Here is a 25,743-nt window from a genome sequence, read left to right as displayed (position 1 = left end):
GTCTTTATTGTCTTTGAGTTTTGGGAGATTTTCTTCATGATGGTGACGAGCTGTAAAAATAATGAAGCTTGCGCGTGAGGCGGCTTACGAGCTATAATAATAGAGCCTGCGCGAGTTGCGGCTTACGAGCTATAATAATAATGAAGCTTGCGCGTGAGGCGACTTACGAGCTATGAGAATAATAATGAAGCTTGCGCGAGTTGCGGCTTACGAGCTATGAGAATAATAAAGCTTGCGCGAGTTGCGGCTTACGAGCTATAATAATAATAAAGCCTGCGCGTGAGGCGACTTACGGGCTGTAAGAATAATGGAGCTTGCGCGAGTTGCGGCTTACGAGCTATAATAATAATAAAGCCTGCGCGTGAGGCGACTTACGGGCTGTAAGAATAATGGGGCTTGCGCGAGTTGCGGCTTACGAGCTATAAGAATAATAACAGCTTGCGCGCGAGGCGTCTTATGAGCTGTATGAATAATAACAGCTTGCGCGCGAGGCGTCTTATGAGCTGTATGAATAATAAAGCTTGCGCGCGAGACGTCTTACGAGCTATAAGAATAATGACAGCTTGCGCGCGAGGCGTCTTATGAGCTGTAATAATAATAACAGCTTGCGCGCGAGGCGTCTTATGAGCTGTATGAATAATAAAGCTTGCGCGCGAGGCGTCTTACGAGCTAAAAGAATAATAACAGCTTGCGCGCGAGGCGTCTTACGAGCTAAAAGAATAATAACAGCTTGCGCGCGAGGCGTCTTAGGAGCTGTAATAATAATAACAGCTTGCGCGCGAGGCGTCTTATGAGCTGTATGAGTAATAAAGCTTGCGCGCGAGGCGTCTTACGAGCTAAAAGAATAATAACAGCTTGCGCGCGAGGCGTCTTAGGAGCTGTAATAATAATAACAGCTTGCGCGCGAGGCGTCTTATGAGCTGTATGAATAATAAAGCTTGCGCGCGAGGCGTCTTACGAGCTATAAGAATAATGACAGCTTGCGCGCGAGGCGTCTTATGAGCTGTAATAATAATAACAGCTTGCGCGCGAGGCGTCTTATGAGCTGTAACAATAATAACAGCTTGCGCGCGAGGCGGCTTACGAGCTACTTTGTCCCGCGCCACGCGCAGATGTTGCATGCGCGTGCGCGTAGACTTTGGTTTTGTGTGAGCATGTGATGCGTAAGCATGTGTAATATGCGTGAGCATATGTGGTGCATGAGCATGTGGTATGAGGATTCCCAACCCTTAAGTTTTGGCGCGTGTCCATATGGGATATTATGAGGATTCCCAACCTTGAAGTTTGGCGCGTAGCCATATGGGATATTATGAGGATTCCCAACCTTGAAGTTTGGCGCGTAGCCATATGGGATATTATGAGGATTCCCAACCTTGAAGTTTGGCGCGAGGCCTGATGCGCGCATGCACGGCGATGGAGTGGTGACTCGTGAGTGCGCGTGCATGGCGAAGGTCTCTTGCGCAAAACCCAGATGATGGTTCTCGCGGCGGCACATGCACGGCTGCGGAGTGAGAATCTGCGGGCGCGCGTACATGGCGGCGGAAGTCTGGTAATTTCTGGATCTGCAATTTTAGAGTCAGATCTGCAACTTTAGACCTAAAATCCAGATCTGTAATCTAGACCTAGATCTGTAAATCAGACCTAAATAGATCTGAAGCTCGGAGCAGATTTAAAACCATCACAGATCCGGAGACCTGATCATTCGAATCAGGCCGTTTCTTTTTGCACAGATCTGGAAGTCTCTTTTTAAATCTATGGATCTTTTTGAGCTTTAATAGAACAAGCCTTGAAGCCTTTTTCTGTAAACTTCCAGATCTGGGTTTTTCCTGGGAGAGATCTGACAGCCGAGATGAAGATCGATGGGTAGTTCGTTGCCGTCCCACGGATGGCGCCAATGTCGAAGCACGAAATGAATCTGAACTGATCCATGACGATGTTTCCACGGATTTTCGAGATGAACGAGCCACGCCTTGATCTTCTTCTCCAGCTGCTTGAGACCTGCAATGGTTTTTTGGGGGTGTGGAGGTGACTGCTAAGAAATCCTGAGGGATCTATTGTTTACAGACACAAAAAAGTGGTGGTGGCTCTTATTGAGCATGACCCCTTAATAAGGAGGTGGAGACCTCCTTATATAGAGTCTCATGGCCACCATCATGGTACCCTAATGGGCCTAGCCCAGTTAGGGTTACCTCCACAAAACCCCCTCAGCCCAATAACATTGTATTAGTCCATATAATAAAATAAGCCAAACATGATAAATTTAGGGTCGTAAAACCGGGTTTGTGAAGTTTTTTCTCATAACATATAGATAGATAATTTGGTTAAAAAGGTTTGACAATATTCAAAAATTATACCTATGAGTAGCTAATCAAGAAAATAGAAATTAAGCCCGGGCGCGGTTAACCTCATGATCCAGAAAATCAGATATTATTACAAGTGTTTATGTGATTATTATCGTCCAAGTAAGGTCTCCAAGAAACCTCTTAGCAGGCAACAAAATCTCTATCTATATATGAGCTTTGAACAAATATCAATTTAAGTAGAAGATTGTCAAGAGATTCACACATTTATAGCAAATGAAAGGTTTGTCATTATTGATACCATATGCGATTAGAAGGGGTAAAACATGAGACACAACCGAATATACAGTAACATGATAAATATTTTTTTAGTTAACTGCAGATGAGACGAGTTTTGAGGATGCGCAAGTGAAACATGATACACGACTACAAATACAATGCATCAAACACATAATGTGAATCATTTGATGTATACAAGAGAAAAATGAATGCGCAACATGTGCACGTATGTTATGACCATGGAGATGATTCTTTCTAACACAATTATATGGGTATACAAACAACAAGTCTCTAACTTCATAATTTTATCCGATTAATTGTAGTAATACTTTGGAATAAAAATAAAATCAAAATAATGCGAAAAACTAAAATCATTGATATTAAATAATAAATACCTTTTATTTTAATAAAATCTAAACAAATTATCAAAATCCATGTGTCAACGTATCTTATATTCGAAAAAGAAATGTTACAGCCTTTGCTAATTGCTACTTTTATAAGAAAAAAAGATCTATCTTTGTACTAGCTTTTAAACCCGTGTACTACACGAGTTTTGTCAAATGATAAAAATAAATAAGGTCAATTATTTCAGTTTTGATTCTCAAATACTTGCGAATTAATTTAATGTAGACTTAATGGAAAAAACAAACAGGGTTAACGAAAAGTACTAAAATAGCATGATTTTGGAAACATCAGGTGCTGATTTGCAAGAAATTTTAAAAAAAGTACTAAAGTTGTGTAGTTGATCAAACCTTAAGTATGAAAATAACACTTGGTACAATAATGAATATAATCCACACTATGTTGTAAGTTATAATCCATTTGACAAAATGGTTTTGACCCATAACATATAAATAGCTAGAATGAATGAGATAAAAGATTAAAAATTAGATGAAATATGAACTTGACACATATGCTTTAACATTTTCTTTTATTAGTATTGTAAGATAATATAAGATGTAACTTACATACTTAATTGTTAGAAATAAAATTTAAATGTTTAATTATTAATCAGCATTTGGTCTTGTCATGGCAATCTGAGATAACAATGGCCACCTTTTGGATTTTGTACTTACTTTTTGTTACATATCTATGCACCCAATAACATACATGCATAAATACAAACATCCAACACCCTCCAAATGGAAGTACTATCTATATTCACTCAATAACCACTTGTACTTTCACATAATCAACAGGCAGGTTGAACTTGCTTATTGTCATATTCAAGTTTCTATCTTTTATGTAACTTTATTTTGTATTATGTATTATTAATACCACTGTTAAGTATGGTAGTAATCACCAACTTAAAATCTGTTTGAAAAGAAAGATGAGTTTCTCACCACCCTTTGCATTTCCACCCAACTTGGTACCCGATGAAGCGAGCCCGGAATGGATGAACAAAGGCGACAACGCGTGGCAGCTCATGGCGGCAACGCTAGTTGGCCTGCAAAGTGTCCCGGGGCTAATGATATTGTATGGTGGTGCAGTCAAGAAGAAATGGGCGGTGAACTCGGTTTTCATGGTGTTATATGCTTTTGCAATGGTTCTTGTTTGTTGGGTTTGTTGGGTTTGTTGGGGGTACCGGCTTTCGTTCAGGGATGAACTCATTCCCGTGTGGGGAAAAGCCGATGTTGCCCTCACGGAGAAGTACCTTTTCGAACAAGCGTTTCTTGGCATGTTCCCTAACGCCACGATCGTGTTTTTTCAGTTTGTTTTTGCGGCGATCACTTTGATTTTAATCGCAGGTGCGGTTTTGGGTCGGATGAATTTTTATGCATGGATGTTGTTTGTACCACTTTGGTTAATGTTTTCTTACACGTTTGGTGCGTTCACGATTTGGTCTGCGAATGGGTGGCTCAGCAAAATGGGGATTATCGACTTTGCAGGCGGATACGTTATACATTTATCTTCAGGAGTCACTGGTTACACCGCTGCTTATTGGGTAATTCTAGGATTCCTCATAAAGACTATATTGTTAAAACATTTTATGCGACTTTTTTACCCGGTCTACCTATTAGAAATTTTGGCTCGGCCCACCGACTTAACCCGGTCTACATTTTATACAACTTACTAACAAAATATTATTCAGGTTGGTCCTAGATTAACCACAGACAGGGAAAACTTCCCTCCCAACAATATTCTCATGATGTTAGCTGGTGCGGGTCTGTTATGGATGGGCTGGACCGGGTTCAATGGCGGGTCCCCATACGCAGCCAGCATGGATGCTTCCTTAGCCGTATTGAACACGCACGTCTGCGCGGCCACAAGCCTCCTCACATGGCTCATACTCGACATAATATTCTTCAAGAAACCATCAGTTGTCGGTGCAGTCCAAGGCATGATCACGGGCCTAGTCTGCATTACCCCAGGAGCCGGGGTAGTGCAAGGCTACTCTGCAATCATAATGGGCCTGTGCTCCGGCTCGGTCCCATGGCTCACAATGATGGTGGTGCAAAAGAAAGTAAAAATTTTACAAAAGGTTGATGACACGATGGCGATGTTGCACACGCACGCGCTTGCGGGAATATTAGGCGGGATCTTAACGGGCTTATTTTCCGAGCCGCAGTTGTGTAAATTGTTCTACGGGAGTTCGAGTAAATACATGGGTTTGATCCATGGGTTGCGGGTCGGGACAGAAGAAAGTGCTAGGTGGGGGTTAGGCAAATGGGGATTCAAGTGATCGGTATTTTGTTTGTTTTGGTGGTTAATATTGTTGTGACGAGTTTGGTGTGTTTATTTGTGAGACTACTTGTGCCATTGAGGATGAATGACGATGAGTTGGAAGTGGGTGATATGGCGGTTCATGGTGAAGAAGCGTATGCGATTTCGGGTCAAGGAGAAAAGGTCGAGATACCGATGTATTCAAGTTATTATAATGATATTGAAACACCGAGTAAAGTTGGCGTGTATTCTATAGAGTAGAAATGGGAATTGTTATTAGTTTGTTATTCGCGGTACTAAGAAAAAATGATGAGAATGTGTACATAAAATTGATAATTTCTACCTATGATGCCATCTATGCAAAGAACATTTTACCAACAATGATTATTTTCTATAAAACAAGTCAAAAAAGAACAAAATACCTTACAAGTTACAAACGGTTGTCATGGTCACTCGAAAGAAGTAAGTTGCGGGTTGAATGAGTCACACCAAACATAACGGTCATCAAAAGCTGTTCTTGGGCCCTCTAAAATCATACATCCTGCAAAACAACATTGAGCTTGGTGTTATTAGGGATTTAAATGGGCCTAAGACGGATTTGAGTTACGTTTTTATCTTTAATGGGTCAAACAGGTCAAAACTTTATTTTTAACGCATACAAACTCCTAAAGCTAGGGGTGTGCAAAAGGTTTCCAAAACCAAAATTCCAACCCGAAATATCCGAAAATTCGAATACGGAAATCCGAAATTTCAGTTTGGATATCTATTTTAGGAAAAAATGGATAATATGGATATCAAAATATCCGTAATATCAACTATATTTTATTAACTACATTTAATTATTTAACATTTATATTTATACTAAAGTTTTAAAACCCTAAACCCCTACTTAACATTTATATTTTTATCTAACTATTTAATATATAATACCTATAATTATACTTTCAGAATTTAGATATCCGTTTCAGTATCCGAAACCGTATCCAACATGTCGAATACGGATTCATAATACCAAGATGAGTTATCCGAATCGTATATCCTGATTTGCAAAAATCCATATTTTAACACCCCTGCCTAAATCTATTTGTTCATAAATTAGTGTATTATTGTAATAATAATTATTTATGCAATCATACTTGATAACAGTTTATAACTGGTACCAAAAGCAACTTTCCGGGTCAACTCAACGGCTCAACCCAACATATTTCAACTGTAAAAAACTGCATGTTTTGCCCAACCCACCAGACCTACCCATATTCCCACCTCTACAATTGCATTCATGATCTTGAAAATGCTAGCAATCATTAAATGGATAAAAACATCTAATTCAATTTCATGAAATAAAGTAAGATGTGCATCATAATATACCTCTAATGCAGCGCGCTAAACAACCGTCTATCAATTGAAGGGCGAAAGTCCAATCAACTGACCTCACCGAATGCCATCTAAAGTCAAAGCAGTCAAACCATCATGCTAACTCATATATCTAAACCGAACCTTCCATCATCGAGTCAACCCCTTTGAGTTTACCCGTAACGAGTATATCATACGTTCTTTCATCCGGTACAAGACCTCTATCCAACATCTCATCATGCAACTTAAACGCCTCTTGCAACTTTCCTTCCCTAAAATACCCTCCAATTAACGAATTATATATAACCACATTCGGAACCATATTCTTTTTATCCATCTCTTCCAATATTTTCCTTGCTTTCTCAAGTTGACCTTTGTTACAAAGACCATTGACCAAAACCGAATACGTAACAGCATCTGGCACAATCTTCTTTGCAAGCATCTCGGTATACATATTCGAAGCCGAAACAATATTTCCCGCTTTCAGCAACCCGTCAATCAAAGTAGTGTAAGTCGGTAAATCACATATTATCCCCTCATTGACCATTTTCTTGTGTAAGTCAACAGCTTCTTCAATGTTATCAAGATCTCTGAATCCAGTTATCATGCTATTATATATAGCCACATTTGGATACAACCCGACTTCATAAACCTCGTTAAAGATTTCGCGAGCGCGTATTAAATCCCTAACTTTGCAAAATCCGTTAATTAACGCACCGTACGATATGACATCCAATTCAAGTCCTTTGCTTTTCATCTCATTCCTCATTTTCAAAGCAAGATCCATGTTTTTACATTTGCAAAACCCGTGAATTAAAGATGTGTATGTGACAACGTTAGGCAAAACGCCCGCTTCATGCATGTCTGTATAAACCGCCAACGCGTTATTAATTGCACCCTCTTTAACGAACCCATCGATAATACTATTATACGTCATACACGTGGGATTAAACCCTCGTTCCACCACTTTCTTCAACATTAAACGAGCCTCGGATGTTTGACCGACTTTGCACAAACCGTTAATGACTATATTGAATGTGTAGTCAGATGGAAGAAAACCTGAGTCAACCATTTGGTCAAAGAATGCTAAAGCTTCCTCTTTTTTACCTTTCCTAAAATACCCATCAATCAAAATGCTATAAGTGACGACATTAACCTTAAAACCCCTTTCTTGCAACATGTTAAACAAATCTAACGCTCTATCCATATCTCCACTTCTACAATAACCGAGTATCATATTGTTAAAAGTAACAATCGTTGGAAAAATTCCGTCTTTCGTCATCTTATCAAACACCTCGCACGCTTCATCTACTTTATCCGCTTTACAAAGACACGAAATAAGATTATTATATGTAAACACATTCGCAACACCGATGTCAATTGCTTCTTCAAAAACCTTCTTCGCTTCATCTATCAAACCTGATTCAAAAAACCCAATTATTAACGAATTGACATTATAAACATTCGGCTTGATACCCTCATGTTTCATTCGAGTGTACAACTCAAAACCCCTTTTAACATCCCCGTTGTTAACGCACCCGTCAATCAAAACCAAGTAAGTAATCTTATTAGGTACAATACCATCTTTTACAATCGTTTCAAACAAACTTAACGCATTATTAAGCTCCCCGTTGACACAATACCCTTTCATTAAATTTGTGGCAACTATCAAATTCATTTGAACCCCGTTACTAATCATTTCATCTTTTAACCTTAGCGCATCTAACAAACGTCTTTGCTTCACACAAGCTCCGATCACATTCGTATAAGTTCCCTCTGAAGGAACCCATCCTTTATCTTTCATTTCATTTAACAACCCACGCGCGGTAATCGCATCCGGTTTCTTGCAAACTGCATACATAGCAGTACTATAAGTTATCGCATCAAGTTCAATCCCGCTACTCTTTGCATCCCAAAAATACTTTGCAGCATCTTCAACATTACCCTCTTTTAAGCACCCGCGAATCATGACACGAACCGTTGCACAGTCGTACGGAATTCGCAAACCTACTATTTCACTAAACAAAGCGCGGGCTTCCGTGATCATATTATTCCTAACCAATGCATTCAAAAGAACATGAACATACGGCACACACGGAACGACATTGTTTTCAACCATTTTCCTAAAACAAATTACCGCATCCGCCAACTGATCCCATCGAACATAACTACACAGCAAGTAATTAACAACCCTAGAATTTGAACTCTGATCAAACTTAAACCTCTCTGCAGTATCAACAAACTGGGAAACAAACTCACCTGGGCCAGGATCCAAACACTCTGAAACACATTTACTAATCATCTTCTTAGCAGTGGGATAATGATGTTCAGAAGACATTAGAATATGGAGAATAATAATAAAGGGGTCTCCATGGGTCTTATCTGACATAATCTTGAACCTTGTGGCCCATTTAAAGTGCTTCAGAGCTGAATTTGGGTCATTTTTATGAGAAAGAATGAGTTTTGCGAGATGGGTCTGGGTCAAAATTAGATTTGGTGAAACGGGTTTTTCGGTAATAAGATTTGGGGGTTTTGGGTTGTCGAAAGATTGGGTTTTTGAGGTGGGTTTGATCGGAATTTGTTGCTGTGACGGTGGGTCGTTGGTGGGTGTTGAGCAGAATGATGAAATGGGTTCTTTGATTGTTATAGATCGAGATGGAAATGGTGGGATTAATGGAGGATGGAATCGAGTTCTCATGTTTGATGAATCTGCAAGTGTTTCTGCAAAAAGATGAATAAAGATGAATTGAAGAAAACAAAACCCTAATTTTGGTTGAATTCACTTAAACCATATTGTTTCTTTTGTACCCCTCTGTTTCCAAAAGATAAAAACACCCCTGCTGAATGTTCTTATTCTAAGTATGGTAAAAGAATATGGGTAACTAGAGGAGATCAGGGAACTAATCAATTATACATTACAATGAAATAGTGAAATAACTAACTGGGTTAGGTTACGACAGAAAGTATAGTTCTTGTAGAAAGAACAAGAAGTAATCTTGTCCATTAATTTTGAACATGGAGGGTTGAGATTAGTTTATGGGGAAATCAAGTGTGAACATAAAGGGGAGGGCATAAAAGGAATAACACATTTGTTGACTTTCTCTATCCACATGCAAGGCACGTGCCAAATTCCACCATCATTTTGAAACGTCCATAACTTTTTTTACGGTGTTTTTATTGAAAAACAAATTCACTATAACAACGAATGTCTTTTTATCTTTTATATGAGTACCATATTGTTATATATAAATTAAAAAATTATAGTGGGTTTTTTACAAATTGTGTTTTCCAAAATTGTGTTATACAATAACATTTTTCATTGTGTTTTTTTTTCATAGTGTTTTTTCTATTGTGTTTTTTGCATTGTGTCATATAATTGTGTTTTTTTATTGTGTTTTTATCATTGTGTTTTTATATTCATCGTGTTTTTTACATTGTGTTTTCATAGTGTTTTCCATTGTGTTTTTTCGGCAACCGTTTTCCGTTGACTTTTTTTCGGCGATTTTTCCGGCAAAATTTCTCGGGGATTGTTTTCCGGTGACTTTCCGACGACTTCTCTGGCGAAATTTCCATAGACTTTTCCGGTGAGGCGGTGGCGGTGGCGGTGGCGGTGGGCGGTGGAGTGGTGGTGGTTTTAGGAGATGAGTGAAGATGTAAGTGGGTTTTGAGATTAAAGTAAGTGGGTTTTGATATTAAAGTGTTAGACTAAAATACTCTCCTTCCTAACCTTCTTAGGAAAATCAAACTTCCTATTTGAACCTAACCCCAACTACATAATCACATAAAATTATGTGATTGTCATCTTATATAATTTCACATTCACATATAATCACATTTACAACAAGGTTGGAGACTTGGAGTGTTGAATTAACTCATGATTTGTAACCGTTTGAAATTGATAAAACCTTGGATTAAATTCAATTTAAGCTAATTGGCTAGGTAGGAACGAGTTTTAGACTGGGTTTGAGTTGGTGTGTCTGTGTGAGCTTGCTTGAGAGTTCATATAGATTAGCATGACTATATTTAGCTCGTGTAATATCTAAATTAAAAGAAATGAAGTCCACTTCTCAGTTTATAAACTCTTTTACGATATATCACAGATTTTGATCCTGAATCTTTTAAAACTTCAGATGTTTCTGGAAACATAACTAGTTGAACTTATATTTATGGGTTGACTAAATGTTATGTATGATCCTTAACTCGTATCTCGATCATCTACTTTCGTCCATCTGAGGATTTTCACCCAAAAGTATACATTCAAATAATACATTAGTAATGCTAAGTAAGAACACAACTAAAAATACTCAAAAAACTTGGTTAAAACAAAACATTCAAAAATACAAGGCACCGGCATAAACCTATTCCAACTCCTACATTACACTTGTGAGCATAAAGTGTGTCATTGACGTAGTATCAACTCTTTACTCATGTTCATTACTCATTGAATCGTTCTATAAAACACTCACATGTATAGTTTCTATGTAAAAGTTATCGTTTGGATCCTTAGTTAGCAAGCGCCTACTCCATTTACTTTGGAATTCTTGAAATCAACCAAATTTCACATTTAAATTCTTGCTTTTGGGGGTAATGCCCAACTAATCAACATATTGATTATTCTAACCACTTTCATCACTAATCATACCCTGGTTAAGATCACTAAACTATTGGAACTTGTTTAACCTCAATTGGACTCTTAAGATTTGATTTTAGACCTATTGATATATTACTTCAACTCTTTTGACCCATTTAGTGTGAAACTTTCAAAATCCACACTTGATTACTTCCAATTGCATCTTCAACACTTCAAACACATTTAAACATGTGCAATTGACCATTCAAAGTAACTACTATTAGCCAAAACACAAATTTGGCTTTCCAAATCTAAGTCGGTTTAAAACATCATCTTATCCAAACAATCATATTTACAACGATTTTAAACTATGATGTATTTTGGCAACCACAAGGTCTTAACAAATAGCATCTCTCGACCTTGTGGTCGGATCTAGCTGCAAACAAATAAGTGACTCTGCATTTACATAAAACCAACAAGAAAACTAAGGTCTCCCACTACATAACCTTAAAAAACATCAGCAGCTATTGTTATTTATCAATCAATGATTGAGATAATAACAGTCACAATATCTTTTAGATGATCATATGCAAATGCCACGCTCACCTTACATGGCACAAAACTTTGGAACATCTACAGGAGTCTTTCATTGAAACTCAAGACTCCCCTCACTGAACAAATCCATTGCAGCTGATATTTCCCAAATATCTGTCAGGTGCATTTGCGGGTTTCTTTGGGCTTATAGCTCGTAAAGTTCACAGGGTAAACGGGCTGGGGTAGGTCAACAAATAAAGGGTTGTGAGAAGACCAAAAGGGTTGAGACTTGAGCATACAACACACTATGAGGTTGAACCTAAGATGGTCCCTAATAACATTAGGATCTTGAAATGAAAATATTGATAAATGGGTTTCAAGACTAATAACTAGAGGGGATAAACAAGTACATTCCACAGGTTGTAAGATAACTATACCCTAATTTACACATATTCAAGCTTGACAAAGTTAAATTAAAGTAGCAATCTAACAATCAAAGTGTCTAAATGAACAATAAATCAGCTAGTTACAGTCTCAACAAACATACCTCGAAAACAAAACAAAAAACTGCATATTAACAATGTCCATAAATCAGCGTCCAATCGACAAACTCTCAATTCCCAACTCCATATTTTAATCTTATTTGTGAATTCCATCATTTTTCGGATTGAGGCTGCCCAATGTACTTTGTAACCACATAACAGTCTGGTGGAGTAATGCGTACATAATAATTCCGGATCGTTTCCGTGATTTCAAACCCAAATTTCTTGTAAAAATTAACAGCATCTTTATTGTTTGTCTGCACATGCAAGTAAACCTCACCAACATTCTCCTTGCTGCTTAGATCAAGAACATGATTTAACAGCAGTGTACCTGTCACAATATCACGAAATGCGTAATCTTTTGGTGTTCTAATGATCCAATGTTACCATTCCACTTTTAGGGTCAAAGATTTAGCATACTCACCGATACCAAGCCTGCAATAAGGAGCCAAAACACCTAATGTCATTATGTATACACGAACAACCCCGTCTTCCCTCTTCTCAAGGCGGCATGTAATTGAGCCAACACAAGTGTCATCATAATACGCTGAGAAATAAAGGTCACAACCATTATGTGTTTCCAGGCCCGGGCCAAGGGGAGGGCGACGGACTTGGGCCCACTCTCCCGAGATGCTCATAATTGTAAAAAAAAAAATATTTTATATTTTATATATAGTTTTGTTTTAACACAAAAGCCTACAAAATGACTCTTTGGTTGAATGAAAAGTTTCCTAGACTATGGAAACAAAGGTCATACGTTCAATTTTATAGAGGCCCATTTTTTTACTTGTCCCCAGGGCCGGCTCAACGTCCCCGAAGGCCTAAAACTAACTAAAATATTGAGGCCTTTTTTTTTCTTTTCATTATGCATACTATAGAATATGGATGATATGCACTGATAATGGATATGAAGCAATCCTCCTTAGCTTGTGGCCAAGTAACTAATTCTAAAAGAACTCTACTTTCAAAATCTCAGAATACATAACTCTGATTTAAAATGGAGGCCCTTTAAAAATGGAGGCCTAAAGCCATTGCCTCATTTAGCTTACCCACGAGACGGCCATGCTTGTCCCAGGCCCAGAATTTTAAGGGTTCTCGGAGACGGCATGTGTGTTTCAGTCAGGCATTTTATCAAACACCTGGTGGGCATTCATCCAATGCATCCCATTTTGCATACAACAGCATAAAAATGGAATACTGGACCAGAGAGATGAAGGAGAATGATACCTAGCTTAGTAAAATCTCCGGACGCAAGAACATCGGCGTAATACTTATTGTTGTATCGAACAGGAAACAGAATGGAGTTGAGTTTTTTTAATTGGCTTAGGTTTTCGTCTTGCACTCCGTCTAATGAGACTGAAACCATGCTATAAGAAGGCTATGTAATCGTCACAATTTTCTATTCTACTACTTTGATTATCTTCGTGTGTGATATAATGAATACTTGGTTATGGTTATAACTGACTCGTATACAAAATAATCTTAATACGAGAACGCATAAAATAGTCACTCTATGAAAAAAAAAACGAGAATGTATCAAGCAATACCAATCTATAAAAACAAGAATGTGGGTAACAATAACAAAATATAAGCAATGTGCATAAGCAATGTTTTATAATAACAACTATAATACCAATTTGCATAAGCAATGTTTTATAATAACAAAAGAAAAGAAAAAACTAATAACAAAATAATCAAAATCAACGTCAAAATAATAACAACAAATACTTATAACATCAAAAGAGAAAAAAAAACCTTAATAATAACAACAAAATATAAATCAACAAATACTTATGACGTCTCATAACGAAAATTAGCAAATATAGCGAGCCACGCGAGAAGCAAGTTACTATAGCGAGCGGCTGGAGCAGTATGGAGCCGAGGAGCAAGGCACTTGTTTTCTTATTGATTCCAACTGCGGCGGCGTTCTTGAATGAAGGCCCTCTTTATGAATTAGAAGACCCTCTTTATGCTCTCAAAGACGGAATTTTACAGAACTAAGATTTCATAGGCCGAAACGAAGCCTTTTTAGCGTCTCTCACTTAGCTCTGAATAGTGTCGTCGCTCACAGTCCAACAAGAGTAGTCCTTTCATTTTCTAGGGGGATTACGCTTAAATGGGACAAACCGATCATCACTTCCTTTCTGTACTACAGTTTAGTTTTGAAGAAATTACTGGACAATCCATGAGGCTACGGAATCAAAATAGACCCACTTTAGCAAGGGAGAGTAAAAAGGTAAGAAAAGGATTAGTTACTAACATCATCATCATCGTACTCAGTATATCCCACCAATAGCAAAGCTATGGTAGGGTCTGAGAAGGGTAAGATGTAGGCAGCCTTATCTCTACCCAATAGGGATAGAGTTACTAACATCAACCACTTAAAAACAACAAACAAACAAACTGGTCTTGTGGCCAATATATATATATATATCCTTTAAATATTAACAAACTGGTCGTTTGTCATCATCAACGTCAATCGTGATCTCCTCTTTCTCTCTCTCTCAATCTCAACATCTCCGTACTTGATCTCTCTGTACACAGGACGAGCAGCAGATCGATGTCAGGCGCCATTGCGACAAGCTCATGGGCGAGAGCATTGGTTAAGATCTCCCCTTACACCTTCTCCGCCATCGGTATCGCCGTTGCCATCGGCGTCTCTGTCTTAGGCGCCGCCTGGTATTCCCTTAAATCTCTATACATACACACACAGATTCATCATTATATCCACTATTATTATTTGTATCAGGGGGATTTATATAACCGGAAGTAGTTTGATCGGTGCGGCTATCAAAGCTCCTCGTATTACCTCCAAAAATCTTATTAGGTAGGTACCTCATCATTTCAAGCCCTAATTTTTATTTCTATAATTACTTATTGAATAAAATTAATATCCTAAGCTTATAGTGTAGCCTAATTAACCAGAACTTCAATATGTTTCACATTAGGGATTTATTTTAGGGTTAAGTTATTATACACTGTCTCCGAAGGGTACAAAGAATCGTCAAATATAATGCAATGTCAAGGAAAAAAGACACAGTTACGAAAATAATCAAAAGACACAATAATCTGAATAAAAATTCTAAAATCTACAAGCTAGAAATTGAAAAGCGAAAATCTAAAACTAATATTGTAGAGTTCGGTAAGACGGTTCCAATGCCGTTAGGTTGAGTTCAATTGGAGTTCATTTGCCGCTAGGGCTTAATCTGTTTCACATTCGATAAGCTTTGTTTGAATGCTGTATCGCATCGTAGAGTTTAAGCTTAATCGTCTGGAAATACAGCCAATGTTATGGAGTCCGGATTATATTTATTGTGAAGTTAATAACTAATTCTGTTAATATTTACATGCAAGTGTTACTATGATAGTTTTTGTTCATAAGATAGAGATTTTGTATGTATTTTTTGGTATGTGTCGTTACTGTCTTAGAAATGCTTCTTTATTCATTTTCTTTGATGTTTTTAAACCATTACAGTGCTAACTGTGATTAATAGAACTATGTTATAACTATCATAATAATCTGAACTTACGTATTATAAAGCAATTTAGGAGGTTTGTGCATTTGAAGTGTGAATGTATTTCATATTAGCTGACGCAGCTAACCCATTTGCCTCGTTTCTTTTTTAGTTAAATTTTTTAATTTTTGAGAGTTAGATATATAAAATAATCAAAACCGACCACCCATTTGCTTATAAACGGGTTGAACTTGCCACTTCTACATCTCAGCTTATATAAACATGACATGACATCCTAAGCAGAAAAATGCTGCATCTGTTGTTGTCTGCATGCATATGCCCCTAACCTTGCTCTTGCAAGGATTTGAACCCACCAGTACCACCCCGCTTTTGGAGGGACAAACTCCATACCTCTAGACCACTAGGTCATTGGTAATTTTACCAAATTCTAGTCCAATAACACCAAACCGTAAGCTTCCGAATGCTTAATGATTCATTTGCAATTTAACCACCAAAAGCTATGTAAAATAAAATTACCCAATGCATTTCAATTTCATATGGTTTCTTTGATAAAGAGAGTAATATGCATTACTTATTTTAACAAATCTCCATTGGTATTATGATTTAACTCAAGTATGCATATGATCACAGTGTCATATTTTGTGAAGCTGTTGCTATATATGGCGTTATCGTGGCCATTATTCTACAAACAAAATTGGAAAGCGTCCCATCTTCACAAATATACGCACCAGAGTCTCTTAGAGCAGGATATGCAATATTTGCATCTGGACTCATTGTCGGTTTTGCAAATCTTGTATGCGGGTAAATGCCAAATAACTTTTCTTTCTCATTTCTAGTAACCATAAGAGCTTGTAACAGATAACTCACGGCCCCACCAATACACTGCTAATAATTATTGTAATTAATTAACGTTTTCGTTGACAGGTTGTGTGTGGGAATCATTGGGAGTAGTTGCGCCCTATCGGATGCACAAAACTCTTCACTCTTTGTGAAAATTCTCGTGATTGAAATCTTTGGTAGTGCACTCGGGTTGTTTGGTGTGATTGTGGGAATTATTATGTCGGCTCAAGCTACCTGGCCAACAAAAGTTTAATTTTGGCTTCTTGTAGCAGTTGAACACAATATCGTTGAGTACATCTGTGGTTGTCTGTTTTTATTGATTTTTGATGTATGTTAGCCAATAAAGATCAGTTCCCGTGTTTCAATTGTCTTTAGAAGCTTTGTATTCGTGTAGAGACGTCTCGATAAGACATGTTTTTATGTCATTGATTCGATCAAAAGGACAAATAATGTTATTTATGAATACAAGTGAGTGTGACTTGGTTTTGTTGAAGTAACCATTTTAGATATTTCTAACACACAGTGAATGAGACTAAAGATTTGATACTATGTTGCATACTATGCTATTTGCTTTCGGAAAATTTATAACACATAGTGAATGAGGCTAAAGTTAGTCCTCTATGTGTAATTAAACTTTGTTCAGTTAATTAAAAAGATGTTATAAATTTGAAACTTAATTCAATAAAGTTTTTTTAAAAACAACTTGACGGCCCATATGACTTATACGGCCCGTATAAGAATGTCACCAACATAGACTAGTAGCGCTGGCAGTTAACCCGATACCACCTGTATGTCATACAACTTCTATCTGGTGTACCTTTAATGAACCCCGTCGTAATCGATCTGATATATTGACTCATAATAAAAACATTAGTGTGAAGCTTTTAAATTTACATATAAGGTGACCTTGGGCTTGTTAGGAATCATAATGGAAAACATAATTAAATATAATTTACTAGGTTGTCTGTTTGGTTACAGGACTTTGTTTATCTGGGCCAACCCATAACTTGTAGAGTTGTAGGAAAGAGGGTCTATTGGGCGTTCTTGTTTGAATGCTGTATTGCTTTGAAGTTTGGTTCTTCATAGTTTTGCAACCAATTTTCAAATATTTACCTTAACTTTAGTTTAATTATTTAGAGTTTACCATTTAAGTTGCAAGGATTTATCTTTCGATCCCTCAACTAGTCAATTTTCGTAATGAAACATGTGTTCTTTCAACTTTTGTCACAATATTTTTAGTCGTATGATTTTGGCCAAAAAGCTTTTAGCGTTTCAACTTTTAGCTTTAACCGCAAAACTTTTACTGTAACGAACCAAATTGATATAAACCAAGTTCTTGCCGCGGCCCAGCCACAACGCTCGGTGAACATGTAACACCTTTATGCTTCGAAATGCAAGTTGTTTGATACAATAACCTTCCGTCAATAAGGCTGAGGGGTGTGGGGGGCTCTAACGGGGGCGCGAGTGGGGGCTCCAGCAAATAATATTGTGACGTGTGGCAGAGAGAGAAACTGGATAAGGTGGGTGTTGGAGCCCCCGCTGGAGCCCCTGGCCCTGGTGTGGAGGGGCTCCAGCAGGGGCTCCAGCGGATTTTTTTTTTATTTTTTTATAAATATATTCAAAAAACGTATTATTAAAAAAACTCATAAATTATTAAAAAAAACACACATTAAAAAAAACACATTAATATATAAAAATAAAATAAAAATTAAAGTACTAAAAAACATTATTCTTATTCTTCGGCTTGGTCTTCTTCGATCAACCTCTTTCGGATACGTTCCTTTTGCTTTTCCATCAGCATTTGATCGACCGGATTTAGGTTACTGAAGTCTCTTGTAAGGAAGTCCAAATCTCTCATTCGACTTTTTTTCTTTTTGTCATTAGAGACCACCTCCATGGTTTTGTTGAATTTATTGAGGGATTCAACAAGATCGACGATGTTTACGGCTCCCCCCTCAGCCGGTTTTTTCCCCTTGGCGTCCCGTCCCAATGGCCGCCTCCTCGGCGGTGAAGACGTTTCCTCCCCCGCAATGTTTAGGTCGAATCCAACGCGGCAATCCGACCCGGCGGAAGTGCTATACGCTCCAGACGAACTAGTTTTAGTCCGTTTCGGCCCTACTTCCGCATCATGGTCCGGCGCCACAAGCTCAACCCACTTGGAACACCTTTTCAACCTCTCCCACAACTTTAAATCGTCCCACGTCTTCACCGTCCCATACCTCCGCAAACACTCCTGCCTCCACTCTTCGACAGTGAAATTGTAAACCTCCAAATCATCACTGCCACTTGGTCTCATACGACCGGCGTTCCTGTTGAAAAGATTAGTAAACAAGCCGACAAATTTTCTGATTTCGGACCACCGACCCGAAATCATATCGGCGTTTCGCTCTGTACTCCCAACGAGCGTATAGAACGTCTCCCTAACCTTTGTCCAAAAAACCTTGCTTTTTTGGTAGTCGGCTGCAAAATGAATAATTAAATTAGATTTCCAGTTAACTTTTTTATTTAACTTTTTTATTAAAAATCATTTTTAAAAACGTTAAAACAATTACCGCAACGCCGATCCTCAGAAATGACTATCCAAGCCCGACACAAGGCTTCCTTCTCATCCGATGACCACGGAGTGGTTTTCCGTTTCGTCCTCGGAGTCGAAGCCGGTCCCGGCCCGTCCGTTGCAAGTTGTTTTTTCCGGTGGACGCGTCTTCTTGCTCCCGAAGCATCACCGTGTGATTCTTGTGTCTCTGGAACAACAAAGTTAGGAGACGGTTGTATGTTGGATGGTTGAAAGCCGGATGTTTCTTGCGACCCCGAAAAAAACATCGATTGGTCTGGTGACGACCATAAATCGTCGTAACTATAACCTGAATCTAGGTTTTGGTACCAATTTCCAGACATTTTTGGGTATTATATAGGAGTTTGGGATATTATATATGAGTTTGGAGATTGAAGTTGTGTTTTGATATGGTTGAAATGGGTTGATTTTGGGGTATTATATAGGAGTTTTTAAAGGTTTTTTTAAAAAAAAAAACGGAGCTCAACGGCTCTTTTGGGCTGGCCCACCAGCTTTTCCTCTCTCTTCTCCCGCGACCACACTCACGCCTGCCTGGAGGCTCGCGCTCGCGCCCCGTTCGCACCCAGGTCCGCGCCCCGGTGGTGTGGGGTTAGCGCCTGGGGGCGCGAGCGGAGGGGCTCACGCGCCCAGGTTAGCGCCCCACACCCCTCAGCCTAAGAAAATGATATGTGTATCACGTGTAGTTGATTAGACTTTTCAATAAAGAAATTAAGGCTGCTAAAAATTTTAATTTCTAAACACCACATGATGTTTTTAAATTATTTGTAGAAAATATAATAATAATATTAAAAAGAGATCACTCGATTCAAACTTTGTCATATTCACGTTTCATAATTATATATTCCTTTCAAATAACATCAATCTACTTCAAATTACGTCATGCTTCACAAAACCTTTTTCTAATCGTCGCCGTAAATATTACATGAGAATAGAATAATTTACTACGGGTAGCGGCGCAGTTTGTTGCCCGCTTGCCTTCTGTTTCAATGTAATCCAATAAACAATTAATATTCATTATTGTAAATAAAGTGAATAATAATTATATAATTTACTACGGGTTCTATTAGGGACATCTAGACATCTTCCTATATGCCCCATATACACTCCTTCATACGTTCCGTATAGGACTAAAGAGGAATATACGGGGACCCAATACACCCTGTATAACCCTATACGGGACGTATTAATGGATGCTTTAATAAAAAAAAGGATGTCTCTAGAATTCCTCTTTACAAAACCAAACCAACAATGAAACACAAATTTTACATTTTCTCTCGTATAATAATTAACATTTCCTAGTAAAAGGGATAATATTTCTCTAATTCTCTCATATAAATATGGTACGTTACACCCTATTAATATATAAAATTGAAATACAAAAACTTGGATCAAAGAGTAAAAATACTAAAATAGCACCCTTTTTATATACTCCTATTTTTTCCTATACTCCTGTTTTACCTAGAAAACTATCTATACAAGCAGTTCATAGTGAAGCCTCCGTATTCATCATAAATAATTAAACCAAAAAAACACGTTTTTTTTATTTATATGTTGTTTACTTTTAAAATATTTTCTATTCAACTCTTTGTCTTTATCCCTATCCAGCTATCTTACTCACAAACAACTATTTTATTAACTTTTCTCATTTTTATACATTCACAACAAATATGAAGGGGAAAATGAGCTTATAAAGATAACGGTTTGCTTAGTTTTCTATACACGTTTCTATATTATATACTAGGATAGTGGGCTGTGTTACACACGGGTGAAAAAAATTTCAAACGACATATATATATATATATATATATATATATATATATATAAAAGTTCAGATAAGAATAAAGAGTTTCCTAGGAATGGTAAGAACCAATATATTTTTGACATTTGGCATTAAAACTTATGGTAAAAGAATAATTCTATGAAACTATGTCGGTTTTTGATAATTTTAAATCTCAACCTTTGGATCCCCTAATCTAATGGCCTATAATTATTCTTGCATTTCCTATGAAACATTGTCTTTTTACAATAACCTATCCATATATATATATATATAGAGAGAGAGAGAGAGAGAGAGAGCTATCATAAGAATTTTTTACATTGTTTTCTGCAAAACCAAAAGATGTAGAAAAATATATATAGCTATCATAAAGAATTATTTAATTAGTTATACATAATTAATTGTAGTCAAATCGGTTTTTAAATCATTTGAAAGAAAATAGTTGGTTATGATTATAGAAAACATTAATTAGTGATGTTATGATTATAGAAAATATTAATCAGTGAATTATGTGTCAGTTCTAGAGATGGAAACCTTGTAAGCTTATGTGGACATCCTATTTGATGGTCATGTAGATATCTTGTTTTGCTTTAATAATATAAATAAGAAGATTAGCATTAGGATTAAAATTAATTGATTAATTATGTGAAAATTATAAGCATGGAAAGTGGATGACATGTAACATTAGGTGGACACCTTAGGAGAAAGACAAGTGAACAAAATGGTTTTCCTTTAATATACTAGTTAGATCTTTCAATGCGGCGTATTTTATTTGTTTCCTATATTTTTTCTTTATCTATAATATATATAAACGAAAACCCTAAAATCCTACGTGTCGCGATGTGGTCGCTCCCCTCTTTTATGAAAGCCACCAGATTGTTTAATTTTTAAATGGAGGCCTCCCATTGATTTAACCCAAATTCATGGGTATGAGTCTTACCAAAACCAAATAGATCTTAAACGGGTTATAACATCTCATTAAATTAAAAATTAATCTTACCAATTATTTGATATGAAAATCCTATAAAACAGGGATATACTAAAATTTAATATCCAATTTAAAAAGAAAAATATATTATTTATAATTAATAAACAATTTTATAGTAAAAAACATAAGTTGGTCACGGGTCATAAAATCCAGATAGCTTTTAGACGGGTTATAACATATTATTTATTTATGAAATTTTTTCATCATCAAACCCTAAGTATATTATTAACTTTCTTACAATAAAGAAAATTAAAATCCAAAAAAATAAATATTAAAAACCAAAAATGTAAAACAACCATTCTCTCAAGCCATCATATTGCTTTATTTGTAAATGAAGGTTTCTCACACATTTAACCCGAATTCACGGGTAAAGGTCTCACCAAACCCAGATAGCTCTTAAACGGGTTATAACATCTCATTATATTAAAAATTAATCTAATCAAATATTTGATATGAAAATCCTATAAATTAGGGATATACTAAAAATTAATATACTATTTTATTAAAATATATATATATATATATATATTATTTATAATTAAGAAACAATTTTATAATAAAAAAAATAAACGGGTAATGGGTATCACCAAACCCAGATAATTTTTAAACCGGATTATAACATATCATTTATTTGTGAAACCGTTTTATCACCAAACCTCAAGTACATTAATTATTAACTTTCTTACAATAAATAAAATTAAAATCCAAATATACATATATAAATATTAAAAACGAATAATGTAAAACAACCCTCGTAATACGGGGGATAACATCTAGTGTTATATATAACTTATATGCATAGAGGCTCTGTATGAATGCTTAAAATGACCGTTTATTTTATAAAATCTTTTTTAAATGACAACTTTACTAGAACTGTGTGTTTTTTATATGACGGCTCATAACATTTTACGGGCCCTTATTCAACTTAAGTCTATTGTTGATTTGTTTGGCTTATTTTTCTCTCTTTATTTTTTGTTTTTAAATGTTCTTAATAACATGGTACAGACTTGTGTTAATAAAAAATCTTGAAAAAAAATTCGCCGTTTAACTTTTCTATGATTTGTCTTAATCTTAATATCCCTTTTTATGTACAACACTTGGCCAATAAAGTACAACGCATTCCATATATTTTTTTATTTCTTATAGCCATGCTGATAAACCAAATTTTTACGGTCATAAGTCATAACCAACTGTATGTTTTGTAATTAGCTTTTACTAGTCAGCTTCTTGAGAACTTTGCATCTTATTGTGTCGATTCAAAATATTTCAAAGCTCGTATTCAAATTTTTTTCAAATATAATGTGTTATAATTATAATATATGATCATTTTGACCCGGCCATTTCTTTTACATGAATCATGTTTGTACTGCGCTAATAATAATAATAATAATAATAATAATAATCTATCTACCTTACTAATAAACAAAAATAATGATAATGATGTGTCATAACCACATTCATTTTATATTTTCTAATCTCCGCTCTCCTTAATCCATGCTATCAATGGATCATGTGTTTAATTGATATGACCCATTAGTTGTAACTCATATGAAAAAAGGTATTTAATATAATTTAAATCACAATAACTTTTACTAACTCGTTACATCTAATTTTACTATTAGATATAGAACGTTTAACCATGATTTAAAAAAAATCATATAAACTATTGAATATCTATAATAAGTTTAAAAATCAAACAGTGAATTATTAAATTAGTTAAATAATTATTTACGAACCATTATCGTATGATAATTAGTGGCATGTGTTTATAATAGATATTTAGTTATGTGTGTGCTTCAAATTTTGTTGAATAAATACAATATTAATAATCTTTCAATTTGTAAAACACTATTTTACTTATATTCGTATTAATCATATAAGACATCTTTAATATGCTTGGGTACCAAATAATTGATTTTATGTCATCTTAAAACATTATTCAATCTTAAGAAAATATAAAATTTAAATATATTGCATTTGAAGTGTGTGCGATTATATTAAAATTAATCTATAAATTTAAAAGAAAATCCCTCAATTACGTATGATTAAATTTCAGTAATTTGACAAATCCTGTGTAATACACTGGTTCAAAAGCTACTAATAATAATAATAATACTTAAAATACTGGTAACACTAGCATATAAGCTTACAAGTATAATTTTGACTTTGAAAGTTGAGAGTATTTATTTCATTTAAATTGCTAATTATACGTACCGATACAATTAATATTTGGCCGGTTCTATATATATAAATAGCATTTACTACCTATATCTTATATTATTGTAAGAATAATAGAAGGCAATTATTTATATAATTACATATTTAAGAATGAAAATGGCGTGTTCGTATATTTGTCAAATAATATGTACAAAGGCCCCTGTGACTTTTCTCTTGTACGACTATTAATTCAATTCCTAATTGCACATGAAGATGTTTGACCAAAAATGACATGTTAAAATTTTTATTTTTGTTTTTAAAAAAGGGAATTCATTACTAATTTTCTTTTTGAATAAAAAGGGTCGTATACAAATGTAATTTTCTTGTTACTTGCTTATGTTCATTTAAATAAATAGAGAATGAATAATAGTTTTTAGCATTATACAAAGATGATGGATTCTCGTCGGTCATATTGGTTACAATTATAGCTAAGCTTGGTTGTGTTGATGATTTTAGTGTTATCAATATGTTTAAATTGCAATTGGATTGACTTATTTTGACCAAAGTAAATTATAATATGCATCAAACAAATGAGATGTGTTGCATTACATAAATGCTTACTTGACTTTATTTTAAGTCTAAGGGGGTGTTTGGATTTCTTATTTTTAGCTCCTTATGACTTATCCATAAGTCATAAGTTATAACCGAGTGACTTATGAAACTTTTTCACTTAAATATTAACCAATTCTAAACACCTTTTTAACTTTTCAATAAGTCATAAGAAGACAAAAATAAGGAATCCCAAACACCCCTTATGTATTTAGCAACCTCTGTTTTTATAGACTTCGACCCTAAGCTAGAGAGCTCTCATGAGTACTACCCCTTGAAGGTGGTCCTGGGGTCTAAGGGGGTAACAACCCTTAACATGGTCCTGTCACGGTCTAGCAGATTATTGGAATTTCATCAAACTTTGTAAATTTTAAAAACATGAAAAACCCAATGTTGAAATGGGAAACCGTTTTCACCTAAAAACGACCCTAAATAAATGTTTTGAAGCTGTTTAGCAAAAAAAAACTAAATACGGGAATTTGGTCGGTCATTGTCTAATACTAAACAAAGAAATAAAATTGAAAATCACTAAGTCTTATCTCATTGAAAATCTGAGTGTACCATCAAACTGTTTCAATTTGAAAATGGATCACGATTCTCAAAGAAATCAATTGCTTTAAAACTACAACACAACATGATATAGTGTTTAATCATGTAAACTTTTGATCTTGATGACCACAAGACAAAAATTTATTGTTGGTCTTGTCGTTGAATGAAGACTCATAATCCAACCTCAACGTATGATTAATTATTTGATTGTGTCAATAGATAGATTATAGATTGCATGAGAGTAAGGTGCACTCAATGCATACTAGGTTGATGGAGAGGTATCTATAGGCGACGGTTGGCATTAATGACGTTTAATGTTCACATGCAATATGAATATTAGCGTCTTACTCTAGTCAAGTACAAGGTATAATCGTATCGCATGTAGACGTACGACTTCACTTATATTATCATATGACATTTAATACTCGTCTTGGCGTCTTGCTATTTCAGATGTCATTTATGGTGATGATTTGTTTGTTTGTATTTGTCTGGATGATAATATAAGACTATTTCAGATGTCATTTATGGTGATG

General features: G+C 35.7%; 3 protein-coding genes and 1 pseudogene across 4 annotated transcripts; 2 read left to right on the top strand and 2 right to left on the bottom strand.

The window, feature by feature from the left end:
- The first annotated feature begins 3,909 nt into the window (after nucleotides 1–3,909).
- Nucleotides 3,910–5,504, top strand: LOC143542586 (ammonium transporter 2 member 5-like; annotated as a pseudogene). The gene is made up of 2 exons (XR_013136924.1): nucleotides 3,910–4,524; nucleotides 4,672–5,504. The product of XR_013136924.1 is annotated as an ammonium transporter 2 member 5-like (transcript).
- A 1,113-nt stretch (nucleotides 5,505–6,617) lies between these two features.
- Nucleotides 6,618–9,294, bottom strand: LOC143542584 (uncharacterized). The gene has a single exon (XM_077035140.1). It carries the CDS (start codon nucleotides 9,292–9,294, stop codon nucleotides 6,730–6,732), a length of 2,565 nt encoding a protein of 854 aa, XP_076891255.1. The 3' UTR covers nucleotides 6,618–6,729.
- Nucleotides 9,295–12,170: 2,876 nt separating this feature from the next.
- Nucleotides 12,171–18,932, bottom strand: LOC143542583 (uncharacterized). The gene is made up of 4 exons (XM_077035139.1): nucleotides 18,919–18,932; nucleotides 13,470–13,609; nucleotides 12,667–12,789; nucleotides 12,171–12,573 (listed from the first exon to the last, which is right to left on the bottom strand). Exons 1-4 carry the CDS (start codon nucleotides 18,930–18,932, stop codon nucleotides 12,356–12,358), a joined length of 495 nt encoding a protein of 164 aa, XP_076891254.1. The 3' UTR covers nucleotides 12,171–12,355.
- LOC143542582 (V-type proton ATPase subunit c''2) lies at nucleotides 14,802–17,055 on the top strand. Its single transcript, XM_077035138.1, has 4 exons — nucleotides 14,802–14,921; nucleotides 14,992–15,069; nucleotides 16,349–16,519; nucleotides 16,643–17,055. Exons 1-4 carry the CDS (start codon nucleotides 14,803–14,805, stop codon nucleotides 16,809–16,811), a joined length of 537 nt encoding a protein of 178 aa, XP_076891253.1. The 5' UTR covers nucleotide 14,802; the 3' UTR covers nucleotides 16,812–17,055.
- Nucleotides 18,933–25,743: the final 6,811 nt, after the last annotated feature.

Source organism: Bidens hawaiensis, unplaced genomic scaffold, assembly GCF_021521415.1.
Source record: "Bidens hawaiensis isolate Kalapana, Puna unplaced genomic scaffold, B.hawaiensis_p1.1 tig00012940_1, whole genome shotgun sequence".
NCBI classification, from domain to species: domain Eukaryota; kingdom Viridiplantae; phylum Streptophyta; class Magnoliopsida; order Asterales; family Asteraceae; genus Bidens; species Bidens hawaiensis.
This window is presented reverse-complemented; position numbering and strand designations above follow the sequence as displayed.